Source organism: Zea mays, chromosome 1, assembly GCF_902167145.1.
Source record: "Zea mays cultivar B73 chromosome 1, Zm-B73-REFERENCE-NAM-5.0, whole genome shotgun sequence".
Taxonomy (NCBI): Eukaryota; Viridiplantae; Streptophyta; class Magnoliopsida; order Poales; family Poaceae; genus Zea; species Zea mays.
In genome coordinates, this window is record NC_050096.1 from 94,779,237 (window position 1) to 94,795,912 (window position 16,676).

At 46.5% G+C, this 16,676-nt stretch overlaps 1 protein-coding gene across 1 annotated transcript; it reads left to right on the forward strand.

Moving 5' to 3' along the window:
* The first annotated feature begins 1,464 nt into the window (after positions 1-1,464).
* Positions 1,465-16,153, forward strand: LOC103637669 (protein ARABIDILLO 1). Its single transcript, XM_008660227.3, has 12 exons — positions 1,465-3,227; positions 3,315-3,473; positions 3,554-3,634; positions 3,724-3,855; positions 5,895-6,022; positions 6,148-6,235; positions 6,809-6,903; positions 7,371-7,434; positions 8,195-8,370; positions 10,244-10,465; positions 10,630-10,714; positions 15,508-16,153. The coding sequence occupies exons 1-12, from the start codon at positions 1,866-1,868 to the stop codon at positions 15,682-15,684; spliced, it is 2,769 nt and encodes a 922-aa protein (XP_008658449.1). The 5' UTR covers positions 1,465-1,865; the 3' UTR covers positions 15,685-16,153.
* The last annotated feature ends 523 nt before the right edge of the window (positions 16,154-16,676 follow it).

Below are 16,676 nucleotides of genomic sequence, written 5' to 3' on the forward strand. Positions count from 1 at the left end.
CTTCAGAATTTCAGCAAGGAAGTGACCAAAACATGTAGGCTGTACCGACGACTCTTGTCGGATTAAACTCGAAGAACGCAAACACAGTCGACAGTTACAAAATCGTTGTGGATCCTTGGCTAAAATTAGAGCAGTCTAGAGATGGAAAATATGAGAGCTAGAACCCTAAGCCAAAACAATTGGTGACCAAGTAATTCTAGACTAACCAACCCTCCCCTCTATTTATAGAGGATTATTTCTATTTCCTAAACTACCACTATTTACATAGAGACTATCCACTCCGCCAGGGGCAAAATAGACCAACTCATAGGTTTTCGAGGACGTGAAGGACGACAACGACTGCATGACACTGCTCGACGCATTTGTCTATATCGGGATGACTTCCCCTGTCCTGTGCGTCTAGTGATAGTCCCATGACCTATAACAACAGTAGATCTTGATTTTATGGAGTCGAAAATTTTATTGTTAGTGTAGCATTATTATAATTCTATGTAGAGATTCCTGTTAGGCCTTGTTTGTTTCGTTGGAATTGAATTCCATTTTAATAATTATAATTTAGACAAAACTAATTAAGTTCATATATTTATATATGTAATATATTTGCATATTATCCTAAATCATATGAGAGAGATAATTATATAATACATTTATGTTGTAGCAAAGCAAGTAAAAGAGTCTGTTATAAGTTGTACATCGGAAAAATAACATGTAAATCTATAGAATCAATTTCCATCTCTCACCCATGAATTTAAGATAACCTTATATAATAACTTTGGAAAGTGGTGAAATATCACGTTCTAAAAAAATAGCCTATTCCATTAGTAAGATTCCAATTCCTACAAATGAAAGAAAACAAACGGGACCTAACAAAGACAAAGATAAAAAAAATCTATTTCTCTGCAAATATCTCTGCAAGTGTTTGTAGGGATCTACAAGAAATATTTTAATCACAGAGACAAAAATAAAAATCTATTTCTCGACAAACAATTCTCGGTTGCTATTCCTAGTTGTAGCAAAAGGGAGGAGACGTAAACGCTAAAGCCGACGGGTGAGCGTCTCAGGGTGTGTTTGGTTTGGCTTTTGGCTTTGGCTTTTGCCCCCTAAAAGCCAAAAGCCAAACCAAAGGGCTGGATCCAGAAAACAGCTTTTTCTAAAAGCTGACTTTCTCGCAGTGCAAAACTGAAAGCACCCTTGGACCTGCTTTTAGTGGCTTTTGGATGGAACTGTGAAAACATATATTTAAGAACTTTTAACGGCTTTTAGTGGTTTCCACCAAACGGTTTTTAGCTTTTTAACAGCTCACAGCCCACAGCAGCTTTTTCCACAGCTCACAGGCCACAGTAGCTTTTTTCACAGCCACAACCCAACCAAACATACCCTCAGTGAGGCGTTGGAGAGCGTCGGAGGGCTGAGCCCCCTACGCTTGCCATTGCCGGCAGGCGTATTTGGACTGGAGCTCGGAGTACGCATACGCAGGTGCATATACGCATACGCCATATATAATGTCCGAACCCACTTCCACCTCGTCCTGACCTCCCATCCTTTCTCTTAGCAGGAGGTGAGGAAAGGGGACGGAAGCACGCAGACCGGGTCGGATCCACCGGCCCGCGGAACGGATCGAGGCCACCGGCATCCTCGGCTCGCGTCGCGTCGCGGCGCCGAGCTCGAAATCCCCGGATCGGTGCAGCTGCCCCCTGCCGCCGCCCGATAACGCGGCGGGAGGGTGGTGGCCTGTCGATCTCGCGGCGGGAGCTGGTTAACTACCTGCCAATTTGTGGATTTGTGTGCGTGCTTGATTTTGGTGCGTGTGTGGTGGTGTTGAGTCGCCGGCGTGGGGTGTCGGAGCTAGGGTTTGGGCGTTCAGGATGACGCGCCGGGTGCGGCGGCGGACATGCAGGGAACGGGAGGGTAAGGTGGTGCGGGGCGCATCGCGTGTTGTTTCGGCTGGGCCGGAAGGCGAGGAGGATGCGGCGGCGGTGGAGGTGGACTGGAGGGCGCTGCCGGACGACACGGTGCTGCAGCTCTTTGCGCGGCTGAACTACCGCGACCGCGCCAGCATGGCGTCAGCGTGCCGGGCTTGGCGAGCGCTGGGCTCGTCACCCTGCTTGTGGAGGACGCTCGACCTCCGCGCACATCGCTATGACAGGGAGGTGGCGTCGTCGCTTGCCTCGCGGTGCGGGAGCCTGCGTCGGATACGCTTGCGCGGCCACGAGGCGGCAGAGGCCGTCCTGGGCCTCCGTGCGCGTGGTCTTCGCGAGGTGGTGGCCGATGGCTGCCGCGGCCTCACAGATGCCACGCTCGCTGTCCTCGCCGCGCGGCACGAGGACCTCCAGAGCCTCCAGATCGGGCCCGATCCTCTCGAGCGCATCTCTAGCGACGCCCTCCGCCACGTCGCGCTTTGTTGCTCGCAGCTCTGCCGCCTTCGCCTCTCGGGTCTCCGTGAAGTTGACGCGGAGGCCGTCGGAGCGCTCGCCCGGTGCTGCCCCCTCCTCGAGGATGTGGCTTTCCTCGATTGTGGCACCGTGGATGAGGCCGCCCTTGCTGGTATCCACTCTGTCCGATTCCTCTCTGTAGCAGGATGCCGGAACCTGAAATGGGCTACTGCATCCACCTGCTGGACCCAGCTTCCCTCCCTCATTGCCCTTGACGTCTCCCGCACTGATGTTCCGCCAAGTGCTGTTTCACGCCTCATTTCCCATGCCAAAACCCTCAAGCTAATATGCACGCTGAACTGCATTTCTGTTGAGGAGGAACAGCTTCACAATCCTGCTGTATTTAGTAACTCTAAGGGCAAGGTCGTGCTAACGATTAACAGCGATATCTTCAAATCTTTTGAGACCATGTTTCCAGTTGTGGATGTGAAAGAGCATGAGTTTTTCAATCAATGTAACTGGAGTCACAAAGACAAGATACCTGGTGATACGATGACATGGCTCGAATGGATCCTGTCACAGTCACTTCTCCGAATTGCAGAGTCCAACCCACAAGGCATGGATGGTTTCTGGCTGCAGAAGGGCACTACACTGCTGCTTAGACTGTTGAAGAGTTTACAGGAGGATGTGCAGGAGCGGGCAGCTACGTCGCTTGCTACGTTTGTAGTTATGGATGATGAGAGTGCAAATGTGGATCCTGCAAGGTCGGAGGCAGTGATGCAGAATGGGGGCATTCGAATGTTGCTGGACCTTGCAAGGTGCTCAAGGGAGAGCGCACAATCTGAAGCAGCAAAAGTAATAAATTGTTCCTCTCTTCCCTTCGTATTTAGTGTTCTTGCTTGCATTTACCATCTTCTCACATTAGTTAATGTCACCATGCAGGCTATTGCCAACTTGTCAGTGAATACCAAGGTTGCCAAGGCAGTTGCAGATGAAGGCGGCATTACAATACTCATTAATTTAGCCAAGTCGATGAATAGGCTTGTTGCCGAAGAAGCTGCTGGTGGCCTTTGGAATCTCTCTGTAGGCGAGGACCACAAGGTTGTTATTCTTTGGATGCTGCATTGTATAACTTGTTATTGGGGTAATTTTGTAATAATTCATTGGTTGCACTTCTTCAGGCGGCTATTGCAGTATCTGGTGGCATTAAGGCCCTGGTCGATCTAATATTTCGTTGGCCTGCTGGAACTGATGGAGTTCTTGTATGAAGCCTTTAATTCTCATATTTCCAATCTAACTAAGGTTCTGTACCAACTAGTATCTATATATGTTGCTATTCATTTTTCTTTAGGAACGTGCTGCTGGCGCGCTTGCAAACCTGGCTGCTGATGACAAGTGTAGCTTGGAAGTTGCAAAGGCTGGTGGTGTCCATGCTTTGGTTACACTTGCTAGATCATGTAAACTTGATGGTGTCCTAGAACAGGTAAACATCACATGGCACCTTCATGCTTTTTTTTCCCTGTAAACAACCAGTATTCATTTATCATAGGTGTTTTGGTACTGCTAGTGATATGAGTTCCATGAAACTAACATGATGTGATAAATGCCAATCATGACAAGGAGCATGCAAGCTCTCATCTTCAGTTCATCCTTCATACCTACATACCTATGCATCTGGACATGTTACATGTACCATCCGCATCATATTGCTTAGGCATCAATCTTTGTTGTACCATATAAAAAATAAACTGCTCATGAGATAGATGTCTCATTAAACACAAATCACTAGCAAAAACTTGTGAGTTATCATTTCCAATGTTTCATAAGTATATGCCTTGACACATGTCAATGACTTATTGCTCGCCTATAGATTTTTTTTTGTACGCCATAGGTCTCAAATTGGGTCATATAATGTATTTATCAGGATTTGTGAAGGTTTAGCATATTTTTTCTTACTTGATATACTGTCTACTTTTGATATGGCTGAGTCAGAATAGGAACAGAGGAGGCAAGTGCCCTCCTCGTCTCCCTTGTGGTGGTGAGATGAGAAACTTCTTGCTTGCTTTATTCATTCTTTCCCTGGCATTATATAGCCAAGGCTGCCTAATACATCCTCTTACAAACACTAACAATCTCCTGATAAGATCTAACAAACACTAACAACCTCCTGATAAGATCTAGCAAACACTAACAACATCCTGATAAGATAAGGGAAATCAAAACTACTAACTAACTGCGAAAGGGCCTCTAGCCGAGTTGGTTAGGTGGTCTGAGTAGCATTCCTCAGGTTCTGGGTTTGACTCCCATGGGAGCGAATTTCAGGCTGTGGTTAAAAAAATCCTCATGGTTCCACGCCAAAGCACAGGTCTAAGGCTCGTTCGCGGTCGTTTCTCACATGGGCTACGATGCCGCTGTGTATGGGTGGGGCGGGGGTTCGGGGGTTTTCTCGACCTGCATGAGAAAGTCTTCTTAGTATAATGCCTGTGGGCTGTCTTACCCCCCGCAGGTCGAGTTTTTTTTAAAAACTATTAACTGACTCACACCCTGACGCTGCAAAGCAAGGCAACAGACTATTCTGTTTGTGATCTAGCCACTTTCAATTGTAGGGCCTGTTTGGTTCGTGGCTAACTATGCCACACTTTGCCTAAGGTTAGTCGTTCGAATTGAAGAACTAACCTTAGGCAGAAAAGTTAGGCAAAGTGTGGCAACTGAGGCTGCGATCCAAACATGCCTGTAATCTTCCTAGGACGCCTACTATATTGCCTACCAAAGAATGCGTCCATAACAACATTCTACAAGCTTGCGTGTTTCCCTTCATTGCAATGCAGTTACATATTTATGTCTCGTGTTCTCATTAGGAGAATGGAACTCTTTTAACCTGCATTACAGTTGTAGTTTTCTGCTGTATTATTGATACTTCACTAACCCAACCATACTGTATTAGACACTTCGATACACCAGTGCTTTCTCTATATTACCGTAGTGTTATTCTTCAAAGTCGTATATCGCGGTACCCTTATCATGCATTGACCGCCCTCCCTGTATTATATTAAGAAGAGACCAAAACATTGGTCCCGGCCGAGAAAATCTTCGAACCCTGCCCCCCATCAGTAATAGGTCGGCGTCAATCGTCCACTCTGCAACGACCCAACAAGATGGTGACGCACATGACATCATAACCGAGAGCGGATGAGGCACAACGAGGGGATTTTTTTAACTAAGCCAGAAAATTCGTCCCCGAGGGGAATCAAACCTAGATCTTGGAGGTGCTACTCGGAAGCCTTAACCACTAGGCTAGAGGCACTTTCACTTTTCAGTGTTCACCTAAATGCTAAATAGTCAGTCACCTATTGTTTAGCCATTTATTCATGCTAAATGGCTGTTTAAAAAGGATAAGCAGCCTATTAAAAGGATATGGCTGGTCACCTTGTAGCATTTAAACAGGCTAAACATCTGTTTAGTCGAGCAGTGATACTTCTGCTGTCTTGTTAGTTTCTAAGGCTACTTTTCTTATATTTGCAGGCTGCAAGAGGTCTGGCTAACTTAGCTGCACATGGGGACAACAATGACAACAATGCTGCTGTAGGTCAGGAAGCAGGGGCTCTGGAGGCACTGGTGCAACTAACAAGTTCTCAAAACGAGGGTGTAAGGTATACATATAACTGTTTTGATATGCTCCAACTTCCATGGCGTCCAAGTCTTAATGCCTGCATTCTTCCTGAATAGTTCGCATGAATCTACATTAATAATTCAAAACTTCTATGTATCAAATTAGACAAGAAGCTGCTGGTGCTTTGTGGAACCTGTCATTTGATGACAGAAACCGTGAAGCCATTGCTGCAGTGGGTGGCGTTGAAGCTTTGGTAAGCCCTTTTGCTTCCACATCCTCTGTATCTCATGCTTTTTGGTGGCTATTACCTGTCCTTTTTAGAAAAAAAAGAATATAATATTCTGGCCTCCAACATTCACAAGTGGATGGGTATAGCCAATTACAACTGACCCATAGTATTTAGACTACGCTTCACCAGTCAGCACAAAACACGGAACAAAGAAAAGAGATTGAAATCCCTGTCCTATTCCTTCACACATAACTTGCTGAAGAGCTTCAATATGTCACATTTGAATATAAGACATATCTCTGAAGAGGCTTGTACCTGTATACTTTGTAGTGATGCTGTCTTAATATAGCAGTTAAAGTAGTCTAAAGTTATTTGGTTGCAATCTTTGTAGAAGAATTGTCTTGACTTTTATGGTGAAGTACGATGCCAAAGACACTAAGCCTATGCGAACAAGAGAAAGTTATTGATAATACTGCTAGGATGCCAAGATATTTCTAGGAACTCTTCTATCCAGCCCTTCCATATATTCTCAATTTCACTTGAATAGAATAGAAGATATATAGTTCTCCTTTTCAGTTAATGACTTCTGTTTCTTAGGTTGCCCTAGTGCAACAATGTTTGAATGCTTCAGAAGGTCTTCAGGAGAGAGCTGCTGGTGCATTGTGGGGATTATCTGTTTCAGAAGCTAATAGGTAACTTTAAATGATAACATGTTCCTTAAGTTGCATTTACACTTCACTGTAAAAGGCATTGCCAGTTTATCACTTTTTTTTATAATTGGTTCTTATGTGCTAAATGAAAGAATCTTCTAAGTTTAATTTTATCTCCTTGACTTTAAGCAAGGCTGCATTGCTGATGAAGTACACTTGAGGCTGTTACTATGTTGTGTTCCATGATATCCTCGCAATTTACCCTTTTGTTGATAACATATGGTAGTTAAGCTTAAATTGTGTGGAAATTTCTAATTAACTTTTGCTGATAAAGTAATGAAAGGTAGCATAAGGTCACCTAATGAAAGTACATGGATATGTAATTAATGTTTATTGTTCCATTTGAGAGGTGCCTGATTCTTTAACCTTGTGAAGCTTCTTTGTGCCATTTTTTAGTCATATTTGATCCCACATTGTTGATAATTTCAGTTTTTCTTTGCATTGGTTAGCATTGCAATTGGGCAGGGTGGTGGGGTTGCACCATTGCTCACATTGGCACGCTCAGAGGTTGAAGTAAGTTCTGTTTGCACTTTATGTAGTCAACAAGTTTGACAAATTTACCGAAGAATTTTGTGTTGTTTTTACTTTATGAATAAAAGCCTTCTGTTGGTAGTACATAATATTGCCATGAGATTTCCCTGTATCCTTCATGCATTAGTCAGGAATTCCCAGATGTACAAAAACATTAAATATGTGGCTGAAAAAGTCCGTACCCGGGTTCTAACCCACTTGACTACACCATGGCAGCTTATGGTTTACCTAATCTTCTGTTTTTTAAAAAGTTAGTCACATGGTAGTGTTAGTTGTACCTTTGAAATGTGCAAGCTCTTGATTCATTCTTCTGGATATGGATATGTGCAAAGACTTCATAATTTGTTGAATTTCTTTGGTGTATTTATTTCAAGTGACCTCAGATTTGTTGGCTTTAGAAAGCATTGGCTGTTGTGACATAGTTTAATTTGTATGAACACATCATTCAGTTTTATTTGTATGAACATGTCGTTCTGTCACTTTTTGAATGCTTGGAAAATTTAGAAGGTTGGCATGTTGCACATGTGCCATTCATTTCTAGTTTAACTGCCTGGTTTCAAGTCAAGGAAACTGTTTATTTAATCATCACCATCAATTTATTTTGGTAACTTTTGCTTGGACTTTGCAATCCTTAAGTGATATTATAGTCTATAATAGAAAGTTTTCATACATAGTACTTCTGCCTTGGAGTTGGAAACAAAAAGACATTTGTTGCTTAGACAATGATTCCCTGTTTCCACAGGATGTTCACGAGACAGCTGCAGGGGCACTATGGAATCTTGCATTTTATTCTGGTAATGCTCTCCGCATAGTCGAAGAAGGCGGGGTTCCTGTTCTTGTAAAAATTTGCTCATCATCACGGTCCAAGATGGCACGTTTCATGTCTGCACTAGCACTAGCATATATGTTTGACGGAAGGTACCATTTTTGCTATTTTTTCTTGGTTGCTTAACATGTTTTCCATTTGATATTAGAATATGTTTTTTAGTTCTTAGTTGAGCAAGGCCTACAACCAGCCAGCACTTTAAGTTTTGTTGTCGGTTTAAGCATCAAAACTCTGTATGTTCTATTGATTTATTACTACTGGTAGAATGGGATCCATATCATGTTTGTAGGGTTAATGTGCATTTGTTTATGAAATAGTTTCCAATTTCCATCAAGTTCATTTGAAGATTGGAGGATTTCTGTGTTGACATTTAGAAGAGAGCCATCTGTTAGACCTTTACCAAGCCTCCCGGCGACGGGCCTCCGCTCCGCTTGCCAACATGTCCTCCGTATGCAGAATTTGGATCACAAACTCAACACATAACATGGAGCATTGCTAGCTTAAACACACTCACATTAAGAGTCTATTGGATCTCCTAAAACTTATGAGAATGAGACCCAAACAAGTGGATTCCAGGGGAAGATTCTTATCAAACCACCAGATCCAGCTAACCACCCCCACCATACTATTTGCAGATAATGGGGGTGAAGCACCTTCAACCATCTAGAATCTGTCTATAATTTCGTTTTAAAAAAAAGAATCTGTCTATAATCCAGGGATCCAAACATACCTTTTTGTTCTTAATCCAGAATCGATGTGATTCTGCAACCGGATACTCCTGATGTTCATGTTTGGCGGTTTATCTCATCTGGTAAATTCTCTACCAAATCAGCATATGAGGCTCTCTTTTATGGTTCTACCTTCTTTGATCCAGCAACTCTATTTGGAAGACTTGGGCTCCGGGCAAGTGCAGATTTTTCGTTTGGTTAGTGGAACATGATCGTTGCTGGACGACAGACATACTTTCTAGACGAGGGTGTTACATCCGGGGAGATGTTCCCTCTGTGACCAGCATGCGGAAACTATTCACCATCTCTTGGCTTCATACGTTTTTGCTAGACAGTTCTGGTTTGAAACCCTTTGTTCTGTCGGCCTGCAAGCCCTGCGCCGCAACAGGATGACTCCTTTGAGGTTTGGTAGAGGTTAAGGAGTTTCCACCTTGATGGGTTGACTCAAAAGGGTTTTAATTCTTTGTGCTTGGGTTCTTTGGAAGCATAGGAATAAGTGTGTGTTCTAGGGTGCCTCCCCTAGTCTCGCTGAGGCTCTCTTCAGTCCTCACTGCTAGGGAGGAGGTTTGTGCTTGGTGTTTGGCTGGCGCGAAGGGTCTGTCCTTCCTCCAGGCGTTTGATCCGGGTTAGTGTGGTGTTGTGGTGTATCTGTAAGGCTCTCTCAGGGGTATTCCCATGGTTTTTAAAGCGGTAAGGCGGTCCAAGGCGTTGGAGCACTGGCTGGATGCCTAGGCGAGGTAGGCGGGCAAGGCGGCTAGGCGTTAGACCACCGCCCGGACGCCTAGGCGTCGCCTAGGCGACGCCTTAAGAACAGAGGGTATTCCCCCCTTTTTCCTCTTTTAATATAATGATACACAACTCTTCTGCGTGTTCGATAAAAAGTTTTCTGCAGTTTCTATATATAATCTAGATTCTAATAATCTCTAGGATATCCAAACATGCCCTAAATTGTATAGGCCATAAGGTAGATTGTACTTTTGGCATTTGTCAAATTTATATAGATGGGACCGATGGTATCTTTCAAATAATTTTCCATTTCCTTTGTTACAACTCAAGTTAACTATACATATGCAGTAATACTGTAATAGTGGCTTGCTATATACCTCATAAAGTATTGGTCCACTGAAAAATTGTGTTGTAGGCCGTATATGAAGCATCTGGGTACTCTGTACAAGATTTTCCTAATGAGATATATATGATCATCACACGTCTAAATCTGAAACTTTTGAACTTACAGAATGGATGAAGTTGCTTTGGTTGGAGCATCCTCAGATAGCAGTTCCAAGAGTGTTAATGTTGAGGGAGCTAGAAGAATAGCATTTAAGCATATAGAAACCTTTGTGCTCACTTTCTCAGATCCACAAATGTTCTCTATGGCTGCTGCCTCCTCAGCCCCAGCAGCGCTGTCTCATGTTGCTGAAGCAGTGTTTATACACGAAGCTGGACACCTGAGATGCAGGTTTGTCTCTACATTTAGTTCTGAGCCTTTATGAAGTTCTTATTCAGAACATATGAAGTTCCTTTTGGAGGATTCGTATTTGTTGCATGCATCTTATTTTCATCTTTTGTCATGATATTGTAGTTAGAGCAACATAGTACTAATATGGTGCTTACTTTTGCCAGTCGCTCTGAGATTGGTAGATTTGTTTCCATGCTTCGGAATCCTTCACCAATTCTTCGTGCTTGTGCTGCCTTTGCCCTTCTTCAGGTTTGTTTCCTTTTTCCCTTCTCAACTGATAATGCTGCTTATCTTGTAGCTCTATCTAGAGTCATAATTGTGAGACATGGGGGCATACTGTCCATTACATAACAGTTCTGGCTGCTTTGTTGACAGTGATATTGTTATCTCTTTCTTTCATGTCTCAACATCTTGTATAATACTATATGTTAGAAACCCTAACTCTGATTAGGTTGAGCTGCTATATACATATGAAGACAATACATGGGCTGGGCCAAAGCCCATTACAACAGCAGATACACACAAGTAATCTAACACCCCCGCAGTCGTAACTCTAGCCATTACAGATGTTGAGACTGGATCGAAACTCCAATAACATCATGGATGGGAGGCCCTTGGTGAAGATATCAACGAATTGGGAGGTGGTCGGGATGTGGAGGACGTGGTCGTCGACTGTGACACGCTCGCGGACGAAGTGGAGGTTGATCTCCACGTGCTTCGTGCGCTGACGCTACACGAGATTGGTGGAGAGGTAGACTACGCTGACGTTGTCGCAATATACAAGGGTAGTGTTGCAAGAGGGCTTTGAAGCTCCTGGAGCAGCCGACGGAGCCAGGATGCCTCGACCACGTCGTTGGCCACAAAGTGTTACTTGGCCTCAGCGCTGGAGCGGGAGACGATGAGCTGCCACTCCGAGGACCTAGAGACGAGGTTGGCGCCTAGAACACGACGTAGCCTGAGCTCGGCCGGTGCGTGTCGGGGCAACCCGTTCAGTCAGCATTGGTGTAGACAACCAGCTTAGAGGCCAGAGAGGCCTGAAGGAGAAGGTTGTGGTCGAGGGTGTTGCAGAGGTAGCGAAGGATCCGCTTCGCAGTGGTGAGGTGCCAGCTCCCTGGGGTGTGCATGTGAAAGCACACCTGCTAGATTTGTGTAAGCGATGTCGGCCTTGGTGAAGGTGAGGTATTGGAGAGCCCGGTGAGGCTTCAGTAGGCCTTCATGTCGACGACCGGGGTGTCGTCGTCAGAGACCTTTGCCTGGGTGTCGACATGCGTCGAGCAAGGCTTGCAATCGGCCTTGCCAACCTGCTCTAGGATGTCGAGGATGGACTGTTGCTGGTGAAGGAAGAGGTCGTTCGAGCGGAACTCCACGACAACCCTCAGGAAGTGGTGAAGACCTAGGTCTTTCATCATGAACTCCTGCTGCAGGGAGGCGATCGTGTGCTGGAGCAAGGCGGGTCTAGACATCGTGAGCACGATGTCGTCGACGAAGAGTAGGATGTCGACATTGTCAGCACCGCACCAGAGGAATAAACAGGGACCTACCTGACTTGGCCTCGACGAAGCCTAGTGGGACCAAGTAGGAGGCGAAGCGACTGTACCAGACTCGTGGCACTTGCTCGAGGCCATATAAAGAGCGGTTAAGCTTGCACACTATACTTGGGTGAGTGGACTCGACGAAACCGGTGGGCTAGCTGCAGTACACCGTCTCGGTGAGGGTGTCGTGAAGGAAGGCGTACTTGACGTCCATCTAATGCATCACCCCGTCCAGGAGAACGCTCGGGAGAGGACGAGGCTTCATGACGGGCTGAAGGTCTCCTCTCCAGGGCGCTGAGTGAAGCCCCGAAGGACCCAACAAGCCTTGTATCGATCCAGGGTACCGTCGACCTTGAGATTGTGCTGAAAGATCCACTTGTCGGTGACCACGTTGTTGCCAGGGGGTGTCGTACTAGGTCCCACATGTGGTTGGCCAGCAGGGCCTTGTACTCTATGGCTTGACACCAGTAGGGTCGGCGAGCGTGCTATGGACCAAGGACGGTACATGCGAGAGAGAAGTGATGGGGCCTGTGAGTACCAGTGGTCGTACTCGTGACCATTGTCACTCTAGAGAGCACGAACAATGTGGCTGAACTGTGTGCAGACCCAAGCAAAAGAAGTGCGAGAGGCGGTGAATGTGTTGGACTTCAAACGCAAAGGGAACATCTAAAGAAAATAAGAGAAATCATCCATATGAGCAAGTGATACTTATACCTCGAGATGCTGAAAACAGGTGATGTCCATAGTTCACGTGTACAAAATCAAAAGCCTGAGTAGCCCGAGAGGAGGAACTGGGAAAGGGAAGGCGAACATGTCGATCTAACTGACAAGCATGACACAAACTATCGAAATCGCCCCTGCTACGCAAAGGGAATGTCTAAAGAAAATAAGAGAAATCATCCAAATGAGCAAGTGATACTTATACCCCGAGATGCTGAAAAGAGGTGATGGGTACAAAATCAAGAGCCCGAGAGGAGGAACTGGGGAAGGGAAGGCGAACATGTTGACCTAACTGATAAGCATGACACAAACTATCGAAATTGCCCTTGCTACAAGAGATTACTAAGTTGTAGATTGCTTGGACATAACATTGTACCTAGGATGTTTGAGACGACGATGCCAGGTGATGGACAGAGTAATAGCAGTCAAGGCATGCGGGGATGACATGGCGGTGGAGGAAGCGGGCAACCGGAGAATGTACAACGGTCCTAAGTCGTCACATCGGGCGAGAAGGGTCTTAGTAGCCAGATCCTTCACACATAAACCAAAGGGGTCAAACTACATAAAACAAGAGTTGTTGGTGGTAAACGGATGAACAAAAATAAGATTCTGGATGATATTGGTAGCAACAAGAATATTTTTGAGGTGGAATGGTCCCAGAAGAACCGAGTCACCCACTGAGATAACCAGGAGGGTGGAATCGTTCCCCATAATGATCGAGAAGGGAAAATATGGGTGAGGGGGATGGGAGTGAGATAATGTGTCGATGTCAGGAGTGGTATAGTAAGAGTCTCTAGAGTTCGCCACCCAATTTGTCGCGGTGGGTGGTGGTGCCAACTCCAAGGTGCTGAACGAGTCGATGAGGGACTACTGATCCTAGCCGCCACCCAACGGGGACCATGTGGGCAAGGTGGTGGTCTCCGGGACGGAAGGAGAGCTGGAAGCGACGAATGGTGCTGAACAGGGGGTGTCTGAGGTGAAGGGGCACCATAGTGGGGTGTGGATAACAGAGCTGGCTACTGAGGGCACGTCAAAGAGGCACCTGTTGCTGGGACTAACCTCATGGAGATGGTCCTGTTCCACGTGTTGTAGAAGGACGACCACATGGGGGCGCTGTGCCCAGGAGGGATACCACTATGAGTGCCACCCACCCCCATGGTCGCCCTTGTGGTGTCGACGACCGCCGCCAGAGCTGAGCCCCGAAAGTAGGAGTGGAGGCATGAGGGCACGAAGGAGGGTCCCCCTCAGCGATGGAGGGCGAGGGGCTGCCTGCCGGAGGACACACCATAGAGGGCTGTGGCAGACGCGGTGAACTCGGTGTCCAAGGTGAGCTTTGTGAGAAGTAGCTTGGTGCGGACGTCGTGGAAGGCTGAGAAGGGTACACCACGCTTGATGAAGGCCTTTAGGTGGGCGTAGCACTATCTGAGACCACACAGAAGGTTGAGGACAAGCGTGCATTCAGAGACGGGCTTGTTGAGATCCTGAAGAGAGTCTGACAATGCCCTTCATCTGACGACAATACTTGGTGATGGAGAGACTCGGTGATGGAGAGGTCACCCTGCGAGAAGAGCCGGAAGGAGGCGTCGAGGTGGAGGGCGTGGGCCTCTCGGCTGCTGAGGAACTGGGCCTCAAGGGCAACCCAGGCCTAGTGAGCGGTGCCGTAGACGATGTCCTAGAGCTCGACTGTGTGGGTGCCGAGGATCCACGATAGCACCACGCTGTCCATCCGGTGCCAGGACGGGAGCAGACGGGGAACAACGTCGGCGAGGACGTGGTCGTCGAGGGCGTAGTGCTACAAGATGAGGAGCACCTGATCGCGCTAGCGAGCGTAGTGAGTGGACGTGGGGTCAAGGGCGATGAGACGAACGAGCAAATGTTTTGGACACTCATTGCCTATGCGTGGAGGTTAGCGATGATCGTGGCCTCATACTCCGATGGAGGAGGGACCACTAGGGGCGCCGGAAGAGGCTTGACGATGAAGGAGCCGGAAGAGGCATGGCGAAGGCATCCGCTGTGTTGCACTCGTGCTCCCATGCAAGGGCGACATCACGTTTGTGGTCCCATATAGCAGCCACAACGGCCTTAGCATCAGCGAGTGACGCGACCAAGGTGGACTGAGTTGCGGCGTGCCGGCGACGTCTAAGAGAAGAGCCGTCGAAGAGCTGTCGGAGCAGGTGGAGACCATGGGGCCGTAGCAGCGAGTGGGGTGGAGGCATGTTGGGCCCCTGCGTGCGCGTCGGAAGCAGGGCTGGCGCATGCACGTGTGCTCCAGTCGGAGCGCCTACGTGCGGGTCGGTGGCCAGGACGTCGGTGGCCAGGACAGAGCCAGGGGCGGGCGGGGCAGGGATGGAGGTGTCTCGTGCCCTTGCGTGCACACCAGTAACAAGGGTGGGCGAGTCAACGGCGAGTGCTGAGGGATTAGCGGCGGTGAGGGCGTGAGCAGGGGTGGCCTAGGCGTTAGCGGACACGCCTGGGGCCGCCATTCGCCTAGCTTTGGGCATTGGGGCAGCGGCCGGGAGGGGAGGGGATAGGGGCTGATGGGCGTCTCCATGCCGGTGAGGGTAGTCGGGGAGGGGGGAGGTCGACAGGAGGGAGGGAGAAGAGTCCTGACGGCTAGAGGAGAGGGAGAAAGGAGTGACTTGATAGCATGTTAGAAATCCTAACATTCATTTTGGTATGTCTTCTCTCTCGGTCTCTCCCATATAGTGCGCACAACGAAAACTTCACTTTGTAACTTTGTGTATCTTCCTTGTCATCTGATCTAATGAGAAGTACTCTGAAATAATGCAGTTCACAATCCCAGGAGGTCGGCATGCAGTGCATCACGCAGGTCTCTTGCAGGAAGCAGGGGCAGGTCGGGTGTTGCGCGCAGCAGCGGCAGCGACAACAGCTTCTATTGAAGCTAAAATCTTTGCCAGGATTGTACTCAGGAACTTGGAGCACCATCAGTTAGGGATGTCAACATGAACACCCAGCAGAGGTTCATCCTCCAATAAACAAAGGCCTCTGCATCGATGGGCTGCTTGGCCAATGCAGAATCAAACAGTTTGGCCTTCGGAGCCTTTTGACATCACAACAGTTTTGGTCTGTGCAGACAGTGACTGAAGGAGCTCCACCGAAGGTATAACCCACAACTGTGAAGTGACTGAATGAAAACATAAGTGGCGACCCTTCGCGTATTGGACGTTTAAGGTTGAGTGTGCAATTTTCTAGAGTTCATTTTGCGTGTACAAGTAAAACTTTTTTAGAGTCGATGAGAATTATAAACTGGCATATAGCTTAACTTATGGATATTTATTCCTTATTCGTTAGCGTTGAGGTGTGTGGCGGCGTCATGTAGAAAGTTAGGTTATTCCTCCTAGGATACATGTAACTTTATAAATGTACTGTTATGTATTTTCTTCCTTATGATTGATTCTGTGCATTTATGGATCGAGTTGTAGATTACCACTTAACGAAACAAAGGTTTAATTTGTTCATCAACATGCGCATCAGTAAGCTTATTGAGTATGAATCCTCGTTTATTTTTTTTTCTAAAAATAAACTTACAAAATTTTTAGTAATGCTCTTAGAAAAAAGCTTACTCAGAGAATTCTCATATTTTTTAGATTTTAGAAAAGATTCTTAAATCTCCATTTAAAAAATAAAAAATGTGATATTTTTGCAAAATCTTTTTTAAAATAGCTTCATTTTACAAGGTTTCAAGATAAAAAACATAGAAAAATGAACCTATGGTTAGATTCCGAACAAAAAGAGAATTGGGGAAGCCACACTCGATTAATCAGACGTGGGTTCCATTATATAGCTCCTCAGGAGCAAATCAGGGATTACAACATATCCTATAACCAAGGAAACTAATTTGCAGCGACCACGGTGGATAGAAAAGGCGAAATCTTTATTGGCTTTCGTGGACGACAACATCGTGTAGAGGTGAAAGAGCAACTCTAAAAGAAGCCCTA

Bases quoted from the DNA above. Each gene is read 5' to 3' on its own strand.
- LOC103637669 (XM_008660227.3), top strand. From the start codon at position 1,866: ATGACGCGCCGGGTGCGGCGGCGGACATGCAGGGAACGGGAGGGTAAG. The intron at 3,474-3,553 runs GTTGTTATTCTT...GCACTTCTTCAG, and splicing joins CTGTAGGCGAGGACCACAAG to GCGGCTATTGCAGTATCTGG. The intron at 7,435-8,194 runs GTAAGTTCTGTT...CTGTTTCCACAG, and splicing joins TGGCACGCTCAGAGGTTGAA to GATGTTCACGAGACAGCTGC.